Here is a 16,281-nt window from a genome sequence, read left to right on the forward strand (position 1 = left end):
ACGCTCCAAAAAATGGGCTCTGTCTTTGCAGGTTTCTGTGTCTGTGCTCCCTCATATGAGATTGCCCCCGATGCCCCTTCCCCAGCAGTTTCTGCCCAGTGGCCCCATTCCAGCATGGGGAGTCCCATCACCAGCTTGGCCCCACCACGAGCTCCATCCCCGCCCTCTCCAAGGCACTGGGGAGGCGAGAGCACCCTGGGCTCCAGGAGGACACGGCTGGCACTCAGAGATGTTGAGAATCCCTGTGGCCATCCCAGACCGGGGAAAGGGCAGGCTGGCACACTCAGTGTTCTGGATAATGAGACATCATCCAGGGGCTGGCAGCAGGGTGCTTAATATTTATGTGTACAGATGTTTTTGGATGGAGCTTTAAAAGCATACCCTGTACCCAGCCAGCCCACAAGCTCTCCAGGCTGGGCTGAGCCAGCACAAGGAAAGCTGCTGCTGGATGGTCCCATATATCCCCTCCGCTCCTGTGGATGCACAGCCATATGTTTTGCCAGGTTTGGGGAATGCTGTGATAAGAAGGTCCCAGGGCGGTCCTCACCTCATGGCCTCCCCCACATACAGACATAGCCAGTAACGTATATATATTATATTTTATTTATATTTTTTATATATATATATATATATATATATACACATTAACAAAGAAGTTGCAAAAAAAACCAACAAAAAGGGAAAATAAACCAACAGGAAAAACAACCCTCCCCCCAAACAAAACGGAAGCAGGAATGTTACAGGTGGAAGGGGAGGCTGAGGGGAGCCAGGAGTGCACACATCCCGAACTTGTACACTGGTGTCACCAGGAGCACAGGAACCAGCAGCAGCACTCTGGGCCCCCCTCCATGTCCCGAGCAGGGCCCAGGGATGGGGCAGCTGCTCCCCAAATCATGGTGACACTTGGGTGGGCTCTGCTTTCAGTACCACAAGAGGACAATGTGGGTGACTGGGAAAGGCCCCCAGCCCCATTTGGGGTGTAGGGCTCCCCCAGCCCCCGCCCGGCCGGGTACGAGACACGTGCGGGGGCCAGTGGGTCCCATAATTAGTGCAATTTCATCAGGTGCAAATGTCATGTTAAGGGCTCGTGGTCTCTGAGCTGAGGACGCTGAGTCCTCCCTGAGCCCGTCCGGCAGTGCCGGCGCCGTGGGGCAGCTCGGCACTGCCAGTGCCAGCATCCCAGTGCCTGGCACAGGACGAGCAGCCCCACGGCACCGGCACACGGGGAAGGGACTTCCATGAGACTTTTCCATTAAAAACATCCAACTTAAAGGGTGATTTAACCTCCCAAAGTGAGACGGGGCCATGAGGCAGGCTGTGGGGATGGCAGATGTGCCCCTGCTGCACCCTCCCTGTGCTCCTACACCCCGGGGCTGGGAGAAGCAAATGGAGCCGCTCTGCCTGCTCAGGAGGAGGGATGGATCCCCTGCGCTGGCCCTGCCAGGCACCATGGGAAAGCAGCCTGGATCAGAGGGAAACCCCTGTCAGCTTGGCAGGACAGGCAGCAGATCCTTTCCCGAGGAGCTGCCCACCTCCCTTTTCCAAACCCACAGCCCAGACACACGGAGGGATGGCGTGCTGGGAACAGGCTCTTGTACACTCTCTTCCTGGGCAAAGCTGTCACCACCAGACTCACCAACATAAACCCCTTGGACAGGTCACTGGTGGGGGTCACCAGATGAATTCTGAACTGGCTCCACATGAATTCAACCAGTCTCTTCCCCAGCCCCCACAGGATGAGCCCCAAGGGGCTCTTGCCCTGTCCAAGGCAGCCACTCTCAGAGCCTGGGCTTTAGAATCACAGAACAGGCTGAGTTGGAAGGAGCCCATCAGGATCATCCAGTCCAGCTCCTGGCCCTGCACAGGACAGCCCAACAACCCACCCTGTGTTTGGGAGAGTTATTCAAATGCCCCTTGAGCTCTGGCAGCCTTGGGGCCATGACCATTCCCTGGGGAGCCTGGTCAGAGCCCGACCACCCCCTGAGGGAAAAACCTTTTCCTGATATCCAACCTAACCCTCCCCTGACTCAGCTCCAGCCATTCCCCTCAGTCCTGTCACTGGTCACAAGAATGAAGAGACGGGTACCTGTCCCTCCACTCCCCCTTGGGAGGAGCTGAAGATGACAAAGAGACCTCTCCGCTCTTCTCCAGCTGAACAAACCAAGTGACCTCAGCCACTCCTCCTAAGACCCCTTCAGATCCTTCTCCATCCTTGTGGCCCTTCCTTGTTCACTCTCTAACAGCTTCATGCCTTTTTTATACTGTGGTGTCCAAAACTGCCCCCAGGACTCAAGGTGAGGCTGCCCCACCCCAGAGCAGAGAAGGACAATGCCCTCCCTGGCCTGATGCCCCCAGGACAGGGATTTCCCTCCTGGCTGACTGAGATCCAACTGACCATGGACCAGGACCCTCAGGTCCCTTCCTGCAGCTGCTCTCCAGCCTCTCATTCCCCAGTCCACACACGCAATCAGGATGGCCCCATCCCAGGCACAGAGTGCCCCCACAATGTCCCAGCCACTCACATGCCCACTGGCCCCAAACCGTGCCACAGGCCCCCACTGTGACACAGGGATTGTGTGCCAGCCCAGCTCCTCCTGGCCTCTCAAATAAATCCAGACACTGGAGCTTGGCCAGAGGGCTTGATGCTGGTGGTTACTGGGAATACTGGTGACAGCCAAAGAGCTTGCAGTAACCAGGAGCCTCGGGGACAGACTCAGTCCTTTGCCACAGAGTAAATAGGATGGCTCCACACCCACACCTCCACAGAACCACGGAATAATTTGGGCTGGAAGGGATCTTTAAAATGCACCCAGTCCAACCCCCTGGCATGGTGGAGAACAAACCAGAAGTCAAGATTTGGGGTCATAAATTGAGATTTTGGGTCATAGAGCATAGAGGTGGTCTTTGAGCAGGACTCTACCGCAGGCTCAGAGCAGGAAGGTGAGTTTTTGCTGCTGGGACACCAGGCAGGACACTAATGGAGGCCTATGTGGAGCAGGGCACTGCTGGCCAGATCCCATACTGGGAAGGAGCAGCTGCAAAACCTCTGCGCCAGGGGCTAGAGCTCCTCAAGGATGCAGCTCACAAAGGAGGAGGTGGTGGCATGGGGGTCCATGGCTCTCCACTGCAAGACCCCGAAAATGCATCAGGACTATGCCATCTACAGCATGGACAGCCACTCGGAACACACTCAGTGCCATCTTCACTCCCACAGACCTCCATGGGACCACCACGGGACCACCACCCACCACACAAACACCCAGTGCTCGCCGAGCCCGAGGGCTCCAGGCCTTATCCACCCCACCAGGGAAGCTACCGAGCCACACGCAAAGTCCTCCCTGGAAAGTGCTGCTCAGTGCTCTGAGCTGTCACTCAGCTGTCAGCGGGCTCCAGAGCCCAACCCTCCTGTCCCAACCTGCGCCTCATGGCACGCATGAGCCATTCCCTGACCACCACGGCACCTCAGGTCACCCTGACACCTGCCCCAGCCTTTCCAGCCCCCAAGGGAAGAACCATCCAGGTGACAATCTTCTCAGGGAGTGATGGGAGCCACCGCCAAGGAGCTGCTCCAGCCACTCTTGTGCACTCTGGAGCTCACCAACAGCAGTTCATTCCCAGCCGTGGTTTGAGGTTCTTCCACTTTTCCATTAAAATAAGATGGAGCTGGGTGCGGATGGTGCTCGATCGCTCGGGCGCCACAGCGGCTCTCCAGCACGGCTGCCAGCAGGCAGCTCCGGCCACCGGCACCCGCCAGCACGGCCAGTGCTGCCACAGGGCACGGGCAGGCCTGCGCAGCCTAGTGACAGGCTTTCATTCCTGACACGTATGGGGACTCCTGGGGCTGGCAGTTACACTCCTGCTGCTCGGGGTAATCGATGAAATCCGGGGCGGGCAGCCCCGAGAGGATCATCAGGGATTTGTTCCAGATGGTGAAGGTGGGACACACTGGCAGGATGAAGGAGACCTCGAAGGTGTGGAGGTGGAGGGAGTTGGCCGGGTCGTAGAAGGAGAGCGCGTTGTTGTCGTAGTCCAGGAGGACCCCGAGGCGCTTCATCTGTGGGTGCACCTCTACCAGCATCTCCTTGTTGTTGTGCCGCACCACAAAGTTGTTGTTGCAGCGGGAGAAGACCCAAGAAGAGGAGTTCTTCCCAATCCACTCGTTTTTGGGGGCTGACTTGTAAGCCACGCCGATGGCATACCTGCAGGGAAGAGAAGCTGTGCTCAGCACCCTCCAGCCTCGGCACAGCACCAGGCCCAGCCCTGATGGCCATGACACCCCGTGCTTTCAGAGCCCACCTGCCCGTGAAAGGACACAGGGTGGGCATCTCTGGCAGAGGCCGGACTGGGAAAGCATCCCCCCTCACACCAGTGGTGCCTTACCAGGTGGAGGATCCCACCACCACCTCCCAGTAGTGGCAGCCACTGTCGATGAAGACGTTGCCGGCCGCGCCGTAGCAGCCTGTCCCGCTGAACCTCTCCGGCGTGTGGCTCTTCTTCAAGGAGCTCTCGTCCTTCTCCATCTGCAGCCCATCATTGGAGATCTTCAGCTTCTTGTGAGCCATCTTGGGGTCCAGCTTGAATGGCTGACCTGTGGGGAGGAGACACATGGATTAGGATTTGTGTTGTTAGCATCATGGTGCAGGAAAGGTGCTTCTTCATATCCCATGTTCTCAGCTTGGCATATTTAATAGTGGTTTGCTTGGGTGCTTTCCCCAAAACCAGACCAGATCTGGGTGGTGTCCCAGAGCTTCAACCAACTCCTTGTTTGTCAATGATTTCCCTCTGGAAGTCCTCAGACTATCCCTGGATTTGCAAACAAAACCCCAAGACGCTGCAAAGAAGGAAGTTGAGTTCAGGTGGGTTTTGCTGAGGTGTTTTCATGTGAGATGAAGTAAAGAGCACACAGACACCGGAGAGCATTTCCATAGGGATTCACCTGCTTCAGGACAAAGCAAATGACAGCTGCAGAGAACATCCCAAGTCCTGCCAACAGCTTCACCCTCACGTTTTGGTACCCGGCTCGGGGCATGACTAGCTGTGTCCTCCTGCACGCTCCCATTTTTGGCTACAGACACCGAGTCCCAGCAAGGAGAAATACCGACACCACCACGGCAACGGGGTCCTGAGCCTGGGCTGGGGACCCCCAGAACAGCCAGGAAACCCTGCAAACAGACACACAAGGAGAGCCCCAGGACAGCTGGGAACCTCTGCAAAGAGCTGCAACATCAGCGACACGGGCAGCTGCAGAGCGGAGCTCATCCCTGCTGTGCTCCCGTACCTGATGGGAGCTTGTGCTGGTTTTCCTCAGAGCCCAATTTGCTGAATAATTGAGTTGAGAAGCCTGAAAGTAAAGCTGCAAATTGGGAGTGACCTGCCCCCTCCTTCTTCTGGCTGCTCTGATCTTTCTGCCGTATCTTTTCCTGGCAGTAATGCAAAGAGACAAGCTCTGAGGAAGTGAGGTATAAAAATACTTGGCTCCATCAGGAGAGAGACACTCACAGCCCTGTTTTCAAAGTCGACCCCTTGCTAAGGTCAGTGTGAAGAACTGGAGCCCAGCCCTTGTCACTGGTTTGTGCTGGTGTGTCCTGGAGCGAGCACTCGAGCCACATCCATGGGCAAGGTGTGCAAGGGGCAGGCTGGGAGGCAGCAGCACATGGGCTGGGATGGGTCAGAGGGTGTTTCAGAGAACACAGCCAGGCACCTGCTATCATCAATCCCCTTCCCACTCTGGCACTGGGAAAAAATACAGGCTTCACAGAGGTCATGACAGTCCCAACCTCAACCCCCGGCATGGGGGCTGCCAGAAGAAGGGGGGTTCTGACTGTGTAAGAGGGCAGAGCAGCCTTCACTCCCTGCTTCCCCACCATCACCACCCTCTGGGCCTCCCAGTCACTGCTCTCCAGCTCCCCAGCCCCGCCCGGCAGAGAGCCGAGGGTTGCAACGATTCCTCTCATCATTAACGATTCCTCTCATCATTAGCATGTATGTCCTGGGCTGGTCACTCAGATTACCTTTATCCCACGAATCAGCTTGCTGGCATATTCCCGACAGCCTTTTGCTGGTCACCCCTGCACAAGGCTAGGGAGCTGTGGGGAAGCAGCCGGCTTCGGGACTGGATACAGCCGGCTGCACCCCTGGGGCATTTATCAGCTGGATTATCCCTCCCTTCCCGGCAGAGCTGGAGCGAGCGGAGCAGAGGAAATCCTGTCTGGCACTGGGTGTGTGGGAGCAAAGAGGAGGCAGCCAGGAACACGGTCAAGGTCAGTGGTATGCAGGGATGGAGCCAGGCAGAGGGAGCCGTGCGCTGGAGCTGCATCCCCACCCTGCAGGGCCCCAGACACCCACCCCGCTCCCCTGGCCCTCACAGTGCTCCTGCACCCATCACGGTGAGCAGCGGCTCACCGGCTTGGGACGCTCCTGTCACCCACCCACAGGGACAGCGAGGACAGGCTGCCTGCTGCTTTACATAACAGCTGCGGAAATAACTGGAATGAGATCCCCAGGAGCAGGAGACAACATCCAACACTCAGCCAAATGCGGGAGCAGCAGCCCACGCCACTGGGGGGTCAGTGCAGGGGTGCCAGCGGTGCCACCGGCGCCCTGCAGCACAGCAGCTCCTGTGTGCCCCACTCCTCTGGCTGCAGGGGCACAGGGACGGGGCAGAGTGGACAGCTGGGGACTGCGTTTGGCTGGAAACGTGTGGAAAGGAGGGATGGATATGTACTCTGCTCCCAAGGATGCTGCAGGCATCCACCACGTTCTGCCCAGAGAGCAAAGCAAGCTGCAGGGACACAGGGACACAAAGCCAGCCTTCCTGCCTTCTGTCTCTCCTCTCTGCCTGCAGTGGCAGTGTCCCTGCTCCCACCAGCCATCCAAGATGCCACCTGTGGGGCACAGGACACCCACACAGCACGGCTGCCAGCACCACCCTGTCCTCCCTGAAGACATCATCTTCTGCAAAGAAAGAAAGAAAGATGCAGCACTCAGTAATGCTGAGTCATCAAGTCATAGGAAAGCCATAAATCCATCTAAATCTATGACTCTTTTCACAGATTCCTTGCTGGGAAGCTTCTGTAGGGATAATCCTGATCCTTAAAAACACCTGCACTAACACGATTCAGTCAGTAGCAGTGACCCCGCAGCCCACTGCTCAGGCATCAAACCCACTCCTGACATCTCACATGGGATGTGGATGGAGCCATCCTGTAGTACACTGAAGTCTTGCCAAGAGATGCAGGAATCAGGAAAAGACAGAATTGTGAGGGAAAGTAAGGCCAGGATGCATTAGCCAAGGCAAGGACTGTAAAACCCATTTCCTTGCACTTTATTTATGGCCAGAGCTGGGCCTGTCCTTGCATTCCAGCACTTCCAGCAACTTTTGGACACTTGCTCCTAAATAAGTCCTGCCCAGGCCCAGCCTCAGCAGAGGATGGTCTGTCACTAAACCAAACCTGGTCTCCCAAGCTGCTCTGTTCAGGACACAGATTTAGTGCCAGCACTGACAGCGCCGACGCTGCGGAAATCGATGTGTCCTGACACTGACCTTCTGGCAATGGAGAGATCTCTCCAGACATCGCTTCAGGAACAGAACGGGCTGTGAAATATGCTAATGGGCCATTTCTGTCTTGAGCTGCTGACACTTCCACCATGGTTACAGCAGTGGGAATGCATGGGTGTGATATCCTCTGCATATTGTCCACTGGAAAAGGAGAAACCCTGGTGCCAAACACCGGCAGGAGGAACAGCCAGTGGGGACATGCTGGGGCTGCAGCACGGGGCAGCAGCACCACTGGACACCCAAAGGAGCCCTCGTCCCTGAAGGCTGGCCACAGAAGAAATCAATATATATTACATCCATATATATTGCTAAATCAAACTTTCAGGAATTCAGAAGTCTCCACAAACACAGTTTTTCTGGCAGAGGAACACCAAACTTGTGGCAAAGATGGATGTGCCCATCAGTGCCACATGGCCCTCCTGCCCCACACCTGAGCGGGAAGGGAGGGATAGGTCCTTGTGGAAGGGCCTTTAGCACACGCAAAACCCCAATCACACACAGCCTGTGCAGTGTCTCAGGTGGGGCTGCTCGAGGTTTCACACATGCAAGAAGCTGCTGCACACACATCCCTGCAGCAAGGGGGACTCAGCACCTGACTGGACTCTGCTGGAACCCAGTCCATCCCTGAGCAGGAGCACTCGGAGCTGCGCTGGCAGCTCTGGTGACTGACACTCAGCTAAAATCACCGAGAGCAAACCCCGTCCAACGGGAGCCGCCGCCACGGCCAGCCACCCTCGCTCCCAGCTTCCCAAGCGCCCGTTCCCCATTCCCAGAGCGAGCGCCTTTCAAAGCCGGGGAAGCGCTGAAAAACAGCAGCTGCAGGAGGGATAAATTTTTAATGAACAGGAAGATTGGGCTGGAGTTTGCTCCTCAGCAGCTCCCTCAGCCCCAGTGCCTCAACGTTGTTTTATTCAGCTTAATGCTGCGCAAAGAAAAGGAGGAGGTGAGGTGATAAATCATCGTGAAAGCCCGGTTCAGGCAGAAGCAATGGCTGGGAAAGGGGACAGATGGGAGGGCTGTGCTCACCAGGACCACGCAGAGTGCGAGCTCTGGAAAGGTGTGGGCACGAAGCAGGCAGGAGCCTGGAGAGCCAACTTATTCCTCCCCCAACACCTCACACTGTCCCTCCTGTGTCACCCTCCAGGCCACAGGTGCCAGTGCTTCTGCTGTCTTTGCTGTCTTTCAATGGGAAAAGGCTTCCCACCACAAACCACGGAGCTCTGTCTGTGCCAGGACAGGTCTAGCTCCACTGCCCTCAGAGTTCAGCCTTCCCTAAACACATTTAACCTTCCTTGGCATCCCCAGGGCATTGGAAAGAAAAACTTCTGCTTTGTATGTGGCTGCAAAGCCCCACCCGCCACCATGGATACACTTTTCAACCTTATGGCTCTCCAAATCACAACCCTCTGCACACTAAGCCACACACCAGAACACAACTGCTCTGTGACTTCTTGCACCGGCCCCAAAAAGCCCAGGGATGTAAAACCACCAGAAGAATGGACCGTTATGACCTAAGACCCCAGGGATGGGTGCTGACAGGAGCAGAGGGCTGATGGGAGCCCCTGGCACCACATGGGGTATCAGGAGACCATCTCTGAGGCAGGGAAGGAACGGAGGCACCAAGGGAGACGGGCGCTCCAATGATTTACCAGCCCGGAGTGTCCATCCCGCTGCCGGCCACTGCCCACTCATCAGGAGCACTCGGCCATAGCCCGGGCACCCCAGTGCCCTGGGAAGCCTCCCCCGCCACCTGCCACGGCTGGGTGAGCTCCTGGGCACCTACTGTTGGTCTTGAGGCGGGCGGGCTCACTGTTCCGGCTGCCCGCCTGGTTGATGGCCTTCACCAGGAAGATGTAGCGGGTGCCACTCTGGAGCCCATGCACTGTGTAGTGGTTCTGCTTGATGTTGGGGACGATCATCCAGCTGTCCATGGAGTTGTAGAGACCTGCAGTGCGAGACAGGGAGAGATTTATTCCCAGGGAGGGACAGCATACAAAGCCCCTGTGCTGCTAATGCAGAGCTCAGGACTGCAGGTCCCTCGGAAGGATTCACCGCCTGCCTGGGAGTTCAGAGCGTCCGCAGGGAAATTGCCAGAGATGATCCCACCATCCTCCCACCATCACCCCACTGTCACTCTCTCCCATGCCTCTGCTCCCGCAGGACAGCCTCCCTCCTGCTCCAGGGCCACAATTACGGAATTCCAGCAGCAGAAAGGGATGTATTTGCACCCAAATCGATGTGTTTGCGACTGAATCTTGCTCCTGCCCAGTCCTCAGTGCTCCAGGGTGGGAAGTAATAATCCATGGCTAAGGAATGCTGATGCTTGGCTCCCTGAATAGACTGGTCTGCAGAGTGGTTCAAAGAAAATGAGCTCCCAGTGAAGGGATCCAGATACTTGGAAATCATTCAGGAGGCTGAACTCTTTCTGGAAAGGGAAGGAATGAAGAATCCAAGACCATGGAGGCGCCAAGCTGACTGCTGCAGTGATTTTCAGCGTCCGAGCTGCAGGGCCGAGCATGTATGGAAAGGTAGTGCTGTACCTCGGATGGGGGGACACAGGAAAGGGGAAAAGCCTTACTCGGTGTCACTGAGGCTGTTCCTGCCACCAGCATGACTGGGATGAGGATCACCTGCAGCTGGCATGAGCACCTGAGTAGCTGGCACTGGGGGACAAGGAGGCTGTAGGGCTCAGGGGAAAGCAGGGCAGCTATCACAGCGCAGGGCCAGGGCTTTGAGCCGAAAGAGGAATAAGGAAGCTTGGAAGAAGTAGCTGGAGGCTTCCTGGATCTGGTGAGAGGTGAGGAGTGCATTGTGAAATTGGGGTGACTGGAGGGGGGCGTTTCCACATGTGCAGGGCTGGGAGGCAGGAGCTGGGAACGCTCCACACCTCTTCTGCAACGGCTTCCAGTTCATTTATCTGCAGTGGCTGGCTCAGCCGCAGGACAAGGGCAGGTTGCAGCCCCTGTCAGCCTGAATTTGGTTTGGGATACACATGGGAATGGCTGAGGGGCACAGAGCAGTGTGATGTGAAGTGGAAAATAAAACAGATGTGATCCTGATTGCAGCCTGCATGCAGAACTGCTCTCATTGGAGCGCTCAGCTTCCAGCCTGGCACTGGTCGGTGTCACCTTCCTGCGGAAGGACCAGCTGGGGATGCTCCATCAGGAAGGACACGGTGGCTGAGACATGACAATGAGAAGGACTTGACCTTCCAAGCAGGTTTCTTTCCCAAAACAACCTCAAAGAGCTTGGCCTTTAAGACCAGCCTCCTCGCTCCTACCCTCGCCAAAGCTTAAAAAAATCCTTTTTACTGTAGCATTCATCATCCATAAAAATGTCTGGCTCTTGCCAAGCTCTTGGCTTCGATGGAAGCGTGAAGGGGATGGGTTCCACAGGCCAACTGTGTGCACCTTGGAAAGGTATTTCCTCTCCTGGTCAGCCTCCCAGCTCCTGCTCAGTGTCCCAGTGTCTCTTCACACGAGTTCAGCCAGGGCTCACATGGTCCCATCACCCAAACTGCGCTATTCCAAGGGACGGTAAGTTATTCACTTTCTTCTCAGGGATTTAACTGATGTTTTCTTCACTCCTCCTACAAAAAGCAACCTGGAGTTTGCGGGCTGGCCAAGGAGGACACTTCTAACATGTGACCCTCAGGGCTCTCCTCCAGCACTGCCCTCACTGTTCCTCACCCTCTGCAGCTCCTCCTTTTCCAATGTCTGTGCCAGACCCCACAGCTGGGCAGGTGACACGTTCCCAAGTCCCTCGGTGTATGGGACTCCAAGCCATGTGTGTCCAAAGTGGCATGTGGGGAAAGGTGAGACCAGATCCTTCCCTGGCACGGTCCCAGGGCAAGGGCACAAGCAGCAGCAGGGGAAATCCTGACTGGAAAAGGGCAAAATCCCTCTAGCTGAGGGTGAGGAAGCACTGGATGCTCCATCCCTGGACAGTCCTTCTTCCTCAAGGAGCAAGCCCTGAGCAACCTGTCAGCCCAGCATGCACAGAGCTGGCACAGGGACCTTCAGACGTCCCTCCCTACCAAAACCACTCGGTGACACCAGCAAGTCCCCATCTTGTCTGCAGCTGGAAGTGCAGAGGACATGGAGCTGGTGGCCATCCAAGAGCAGAGCCAGAGAGGTGGCTGAGCTCTGCAGGCTTCCAGAGGACAAAGTGCTGGAGACAACATGTTCTAGCTGGGAAGGAGAGGAGAGCCAAGCAGGGCGGATCTGGCTGCGGCAGCACTGGCACCCAACAGCCTCCAACCAAAAGGAAAAGCATCACCTTGTTTTCCAAAACAAGGGCAAAGGCTGGGCCGGGGCTGGGGAGGTGAGATCCAGCTTGAAAAGTCACAGGGAACTTTCTCTGGCAGCTTCCTGCAGAGTTCAGAGTGCACTGAACAGCCTTCCGGAGCTGTGACACCGTGCTGCCAGCGGGACAGACCGACAGCAGCCCAGAACACCCCTCTGAGGCACCTCGTCAGCACTTCTCACAATGGCACGTGCTGCTAGGAAAACCAGGAATAAAACTTTCTCACAAGCCACAGGCCATCAGTGAGATCCATCCTCAGTCCTCAAATCCCATTCCTGTCAGACAAATCTGTGGCAGTGTGGAAAAACAATTAGGTATGGGGGTAATTTTCATGAAAAATGACCTGGAAATACGGCTCAGAGCTGCTCCAGAGGGTTTGTGAACCATGTTAGTTGTCAGCCACGGAGCAGCCAGCGCTGCCCCACCCACGATCCCAGGTACAAGGATCGGGGAGCTGTGAGATGGACAAGAGCCTCCAGTGTTCCCAGTGCTTCACTGAGTCACAGCTGATGACACCAAGTACAGGCCAGAGCACCTCAGGGATGGCCCCCCCAGCACTCTGATCCACCAGCCCTTGGAGGATCCTTTGCTGCTGTTTCCTCCACAAATACCCAGCCTTTAAAGGCACTGATGAACCCAAGAATCTTCTCCTTACAGAATCACAGAATGGTTTGGGTTGGGAGGGACCTTAAAGCCCATCCAGTCCCACCCCTGCCATGGGCAGGGACACCTTCCACTATCCCAGGTTGCTCCAAGCTCCGTCCAGCCTGGCCTGGGATACTTCCAGGGGCAGCCACAGCTTCTCTGGGCAACCTGGGATTCCTTCCTGAAGGGGAGTGTGGTCACTTACTGATGAAGTTGGCCTGGCCGGTGAAGATGGTGTACTGGAGCTCGTAGGAGCTGACGCTGAACTCGTCCTCTGAGATCCAGTGCACGGTGATGGTGTCGTGGGAGGCCGTGCAGAGCTCCTCACGGACCGACGGCGGGTTCGGTGCTGTGGGATGGCACAGACCACAGATTTTGGTCACTTTGGGCTTTCCTCCCTTAAAAACCCAGGGCTTTTCTGCTCGTATAAGGACTGAGATGGGCTCGCGGCAGGAGTAGAGTCTCTCAACACCAAGAACTCCCTCATTTTATCAGTCACTGTGTTTCCCACTGAACTAAACTTTTTACTTTGACAAGGCATCCGGAGGTCAGAGAGCACAGTGTTTCCACTGCTCCTCCAGCAGGTCCAACACCCTCACCCTGAAACAGGCTGAGAACCCACTTCCAAATCCACCTATTTCCCTGCACTGGTTGTGGAATAAGTATTTTATCCCATAACTGATCCGGACATGGCTGTGTTAATCTTTCACTGAAAGCTGATCTGCTTCATGATGATAAAATCGGATTTGGGTGAGTGAGGATGTCCTCGCCTCCCTGGAGCTTTCATCCCTCCAGTGCTCCAGCACAGGCTGCTCCAGCAGCCGTTGCTGCTCCCAGACCCCTGAGGGCAGTGATCAGTCTGTGCTGTGGCATCAGGGCAGCACTGAGGGGCCCAGCGAGGTCCTGCTCAGCAGAGTTCATAATTTAGGATCAAGTGACCCACAAAAAGGGCAGGGAAAGGGAAATGTTAAAGCACAGAGTGCCTTAGAAGTACAATAATCGGTTAATTCATCTTTCCTCCTCTGTAATCCTTATGTAATCCTTATCCCTCTTGCATCCTTATGGACATCAGCCTCCCCCCCCAGGTCATGGAAAACATAATTTTTAAACTTTCTGGACTTTTCCATGGTCCTCCAGGAGCAGCAGGGTGAAACAGGAGGACAGGGACATGTCACTGGCCTGGGGACAGCCCAGCCCCTGCTCTGCCACAGCTGACCTGGCGCTTGTTGCTGGTTGAGTCTTAAAATAGGTCTGCCAGCCCTTGGTGGGGCGCAGGGCAGGGGGCTGAGGGGAAGGTACAGAGTGGAGCACACCCGTGCACTCACCTGTTAGATAATCCAGCCCCTCCAGCAGCTTCTTCTCTCTGGAAAAATCTAAAGCAAAGTTTTCAAAGGCATCATTAAAATTGATATCTGGTATCAGGACTTGCGAGGATGCAGTTGCCATGGCGACCCTGGAAGGAAAGAAGGGACCATCAGTACGCAACGGGGTGCGCGTGGCGAGGGAGGCACGGGGATGGGGCAGCCTCACCCTGACTCACCTGCTGGCAGGAAACCACTGCCCCCACCCAGGAGGGTGGCCTAGCCTGGGGACAGGTCCCCTGAGAGTGGGGGGGGCTCCATCCCTGGGGCTCCCAGCTTTGACTGGCCCCTGAACTCCCTTTGGATTGGCATTTCCACCACTTTCCTGCCCCAGGGAAGGGGGCTTGCTTGCACAGTATTGTTAGGACCTGCCATGCAGCACCTGTCCTGTGAGGGATGGGAACCTGACCCCAGGGTTTATTTGAGGACACCACAGTGGGAGGCTGCAGGGATGGCTCGAGATGTCCGGGGAAGTGACTGGGGGGGACTGGGTCATCTTTGGACAGGGACCTACAACCAGGGGCCAGCTCCAGCACCAGCGTCCCGAGCCCAGCCCACCTCTCAGCCACGTTCCTGGCAGTCTGCAGGAACCGTGCGTGGTCGTTCTCCTTCAGGATGTGCTCGGCTTGGTTGATGAGGACCGTGGAGCGCTCCAGGCACTGCCGGCAGTTGGCAACCTGCTGGGCCAGCTTCCGCAGCTTCATCACCTGTTGGAGGAGCAGAGGGAGACAGAACTGCTCAGGAGCTTGAGAGGCACAGAGGGAACCCCATCCTGACCCAGGAGCAATTTACTAATAAAACTCTATAAGCTTTTGCTGACCTTCTGACATTTGTCATTCCTTTCAACCATGAGCATCTGTGAATCTTGGGTGCTCCCTTCCCCTTTGGGGTGGGATGCTACATATAGAAACCACTGGGAAACACCTGGAACCACTGGAGGAAAGGTCCAAACACTCCTACAAAGACAAGGGCGAGAAGCAGCTCCCCCCCAGCTGTGCTGCAATGCAGAGCATGCAGCCTCTGCTCTCTCTGCAGCACCGGACTGTGGTCCTTCAATATTAATTCCACATTATTCTATTAGAACCACAGTGGTGAAGAGCCCTGAGGAAGCTGTCTGGAGTGATCCAAGCCTCTGCACCAACTTGTCACGCTAACCAACACACTGCTCCTCCTCCAGCCTCAGCCAGCACATGCTTTGTCCTTGGCAAAGGAGCCCTGGGGCAGCAGCAGCAGTGATGGACACCTGGATGTGGGGTGGCCTGGAGGGCAGCAGCAGTGAGGGACACCCAGATTTTGGACAAGGAGATGCACCGGTGCTGCCCAAAGCAAACCCCTCATGGCGAGGCAACACACACTGCTGCAGCCCCGCTGCACTCCCTGGCTGCGGGAGTGCTGTTCCTGGACCGGGGCAGACCCTGCAGTGGCCACCCCGTGGGCACAGGACATGTGACTAGGGACACATGAGCTGGGACCCCTCACCTTCGTCTCCTTGATCTTGACGGCGATGACCTGCTTGCGCTGGCGGATGATCTCCATCAGCTCATCACACTCCTCCATCAGCTTGGCCTCGTGCATGGCTGTGTTCACCTGGCCAGAACAGCAACACAGAGGTGTTGGCAGGGACATACAACACAGAGGTGTTGGCAGGGACACACAACACACTCCCATGGCTGTGCTCACAGTGGTGCACACACAGAGTGCAGTGGGGCACAGGCAGAGGTTCCAGTCCTCTGCCTCCAGGAAGACCAGTATCCATGGGAGGATGGACAGGACAGGACAGGACAGGGGGGAATGCACTTTATGGAGGAGGGATCAAGCCCTAGCACTTCATTAAAGCACACTACAGGACAGAAACCAGTTTTGCTCATTTCATTCTCCCAAATTCCTCTGAAACACAGAGCAGTCCAAAGGCAGCCTTGAGTGAACCACATTTTTGCTACAGGATCTTTTTTTAAACCTGGCCAGCAGATTATGAAACACTGGAGTGGGAGACAGCTGATGGTCTGCACAGAGAGCTCCACAGAGGAATAACAGTGGAAAATCTTCCCAATCTGCTGCATGTAGTGGGGGGCAGGGAACGGCCCCAGGGTCTGGAGCCTGCAGCAAGCTGCTGTGACAGTGCTGCTGTGACAGAGCTGCTGTGACAGTGCTGCTGTGGCACTGCTGCTGTGACAGTGCTGCTATGGCAGAGCTGCTGTGGCACTGCTGCTGTGACAGAGCTGCTGTGGCAATGCTGCTGTGACAGAGCTGCTGTGACAGAGCTGCTGTGACAGAGCTGCTGTGGCAATGCTGCTGTGACAGAGCTGCTGTGACAGAGCTGCTGTGACAGTGCTGCTGTGGCACTGCTGCTGTGACAGTGCTGCTATGGCAGAGCTGCTGTGGCACTGCTGCTGTGACAGAGCTGCTGTGGCA

The 16,281-nt window shown here is 56.2% G+C and overlaps 1 protein-coding gene across 1 annotated transcript in view; it reads right to left on the bottom strand.

Moving 5' to 3' along the window:
* Window positions 1-1,240: 1,240 nt before the first annotated feature.
* MID2 (midline 2) overlaps window positions 1,241-16,281 on the bottom strand; it is a 64,978-nt gene continuing 49,937 nt past the window's right edge. Inside the window, exons 4-10 of the mRNA XM_042039941.1 lie at window positions 15,349-15,456; window positions 14,428-14,576; window positions 13,834-13,961; window positions 12,714-12,857; window positions 9,342-9,503; window positions 4,381-4,588; window positions 1,241-4,199 (exon numbers count right to left, since the gene is read on the bottom strand). Coding sequence (XP_041895875.1) covers window positions 3,797-4,199; window positions 4,381-4,588; window positions 9,342-9,503; window positions 12,714-12,857; window positions 13,834-13,961; window positions 14,428-14,576; window positions 15,349-15,456 — 1,302 coding nt within the window. The 3' untranslated portion in view covers window positions 1,241-3,796. The remainder of the gene's footprint in view (window positions 4,200-4,380; window positions 4,589-9,341; window positions 9,504-12,713; window positions 12,858-13,833; window positions 13,962-14,427; window positions 14,577-15,348; window positions 15,457-16,281) is intronic.

This window comes from Corvus kubaryi, unplaced genomic scaffold (assembly GCF_017639235.1).
Source record: "Corvus kubaryi isolate FWS band 111438036 unplaced genomic scaffold, C.kubaryi_AGA036_p1.0 37395, whole genome shotgun sequence".
Taxonomy (NCBI): domain Eukaryota; kingdom Metazoa; phylum Chordata; class Aves; order Passeriformes; family Corvidae; genus Corvus; species Corvus kubaryi.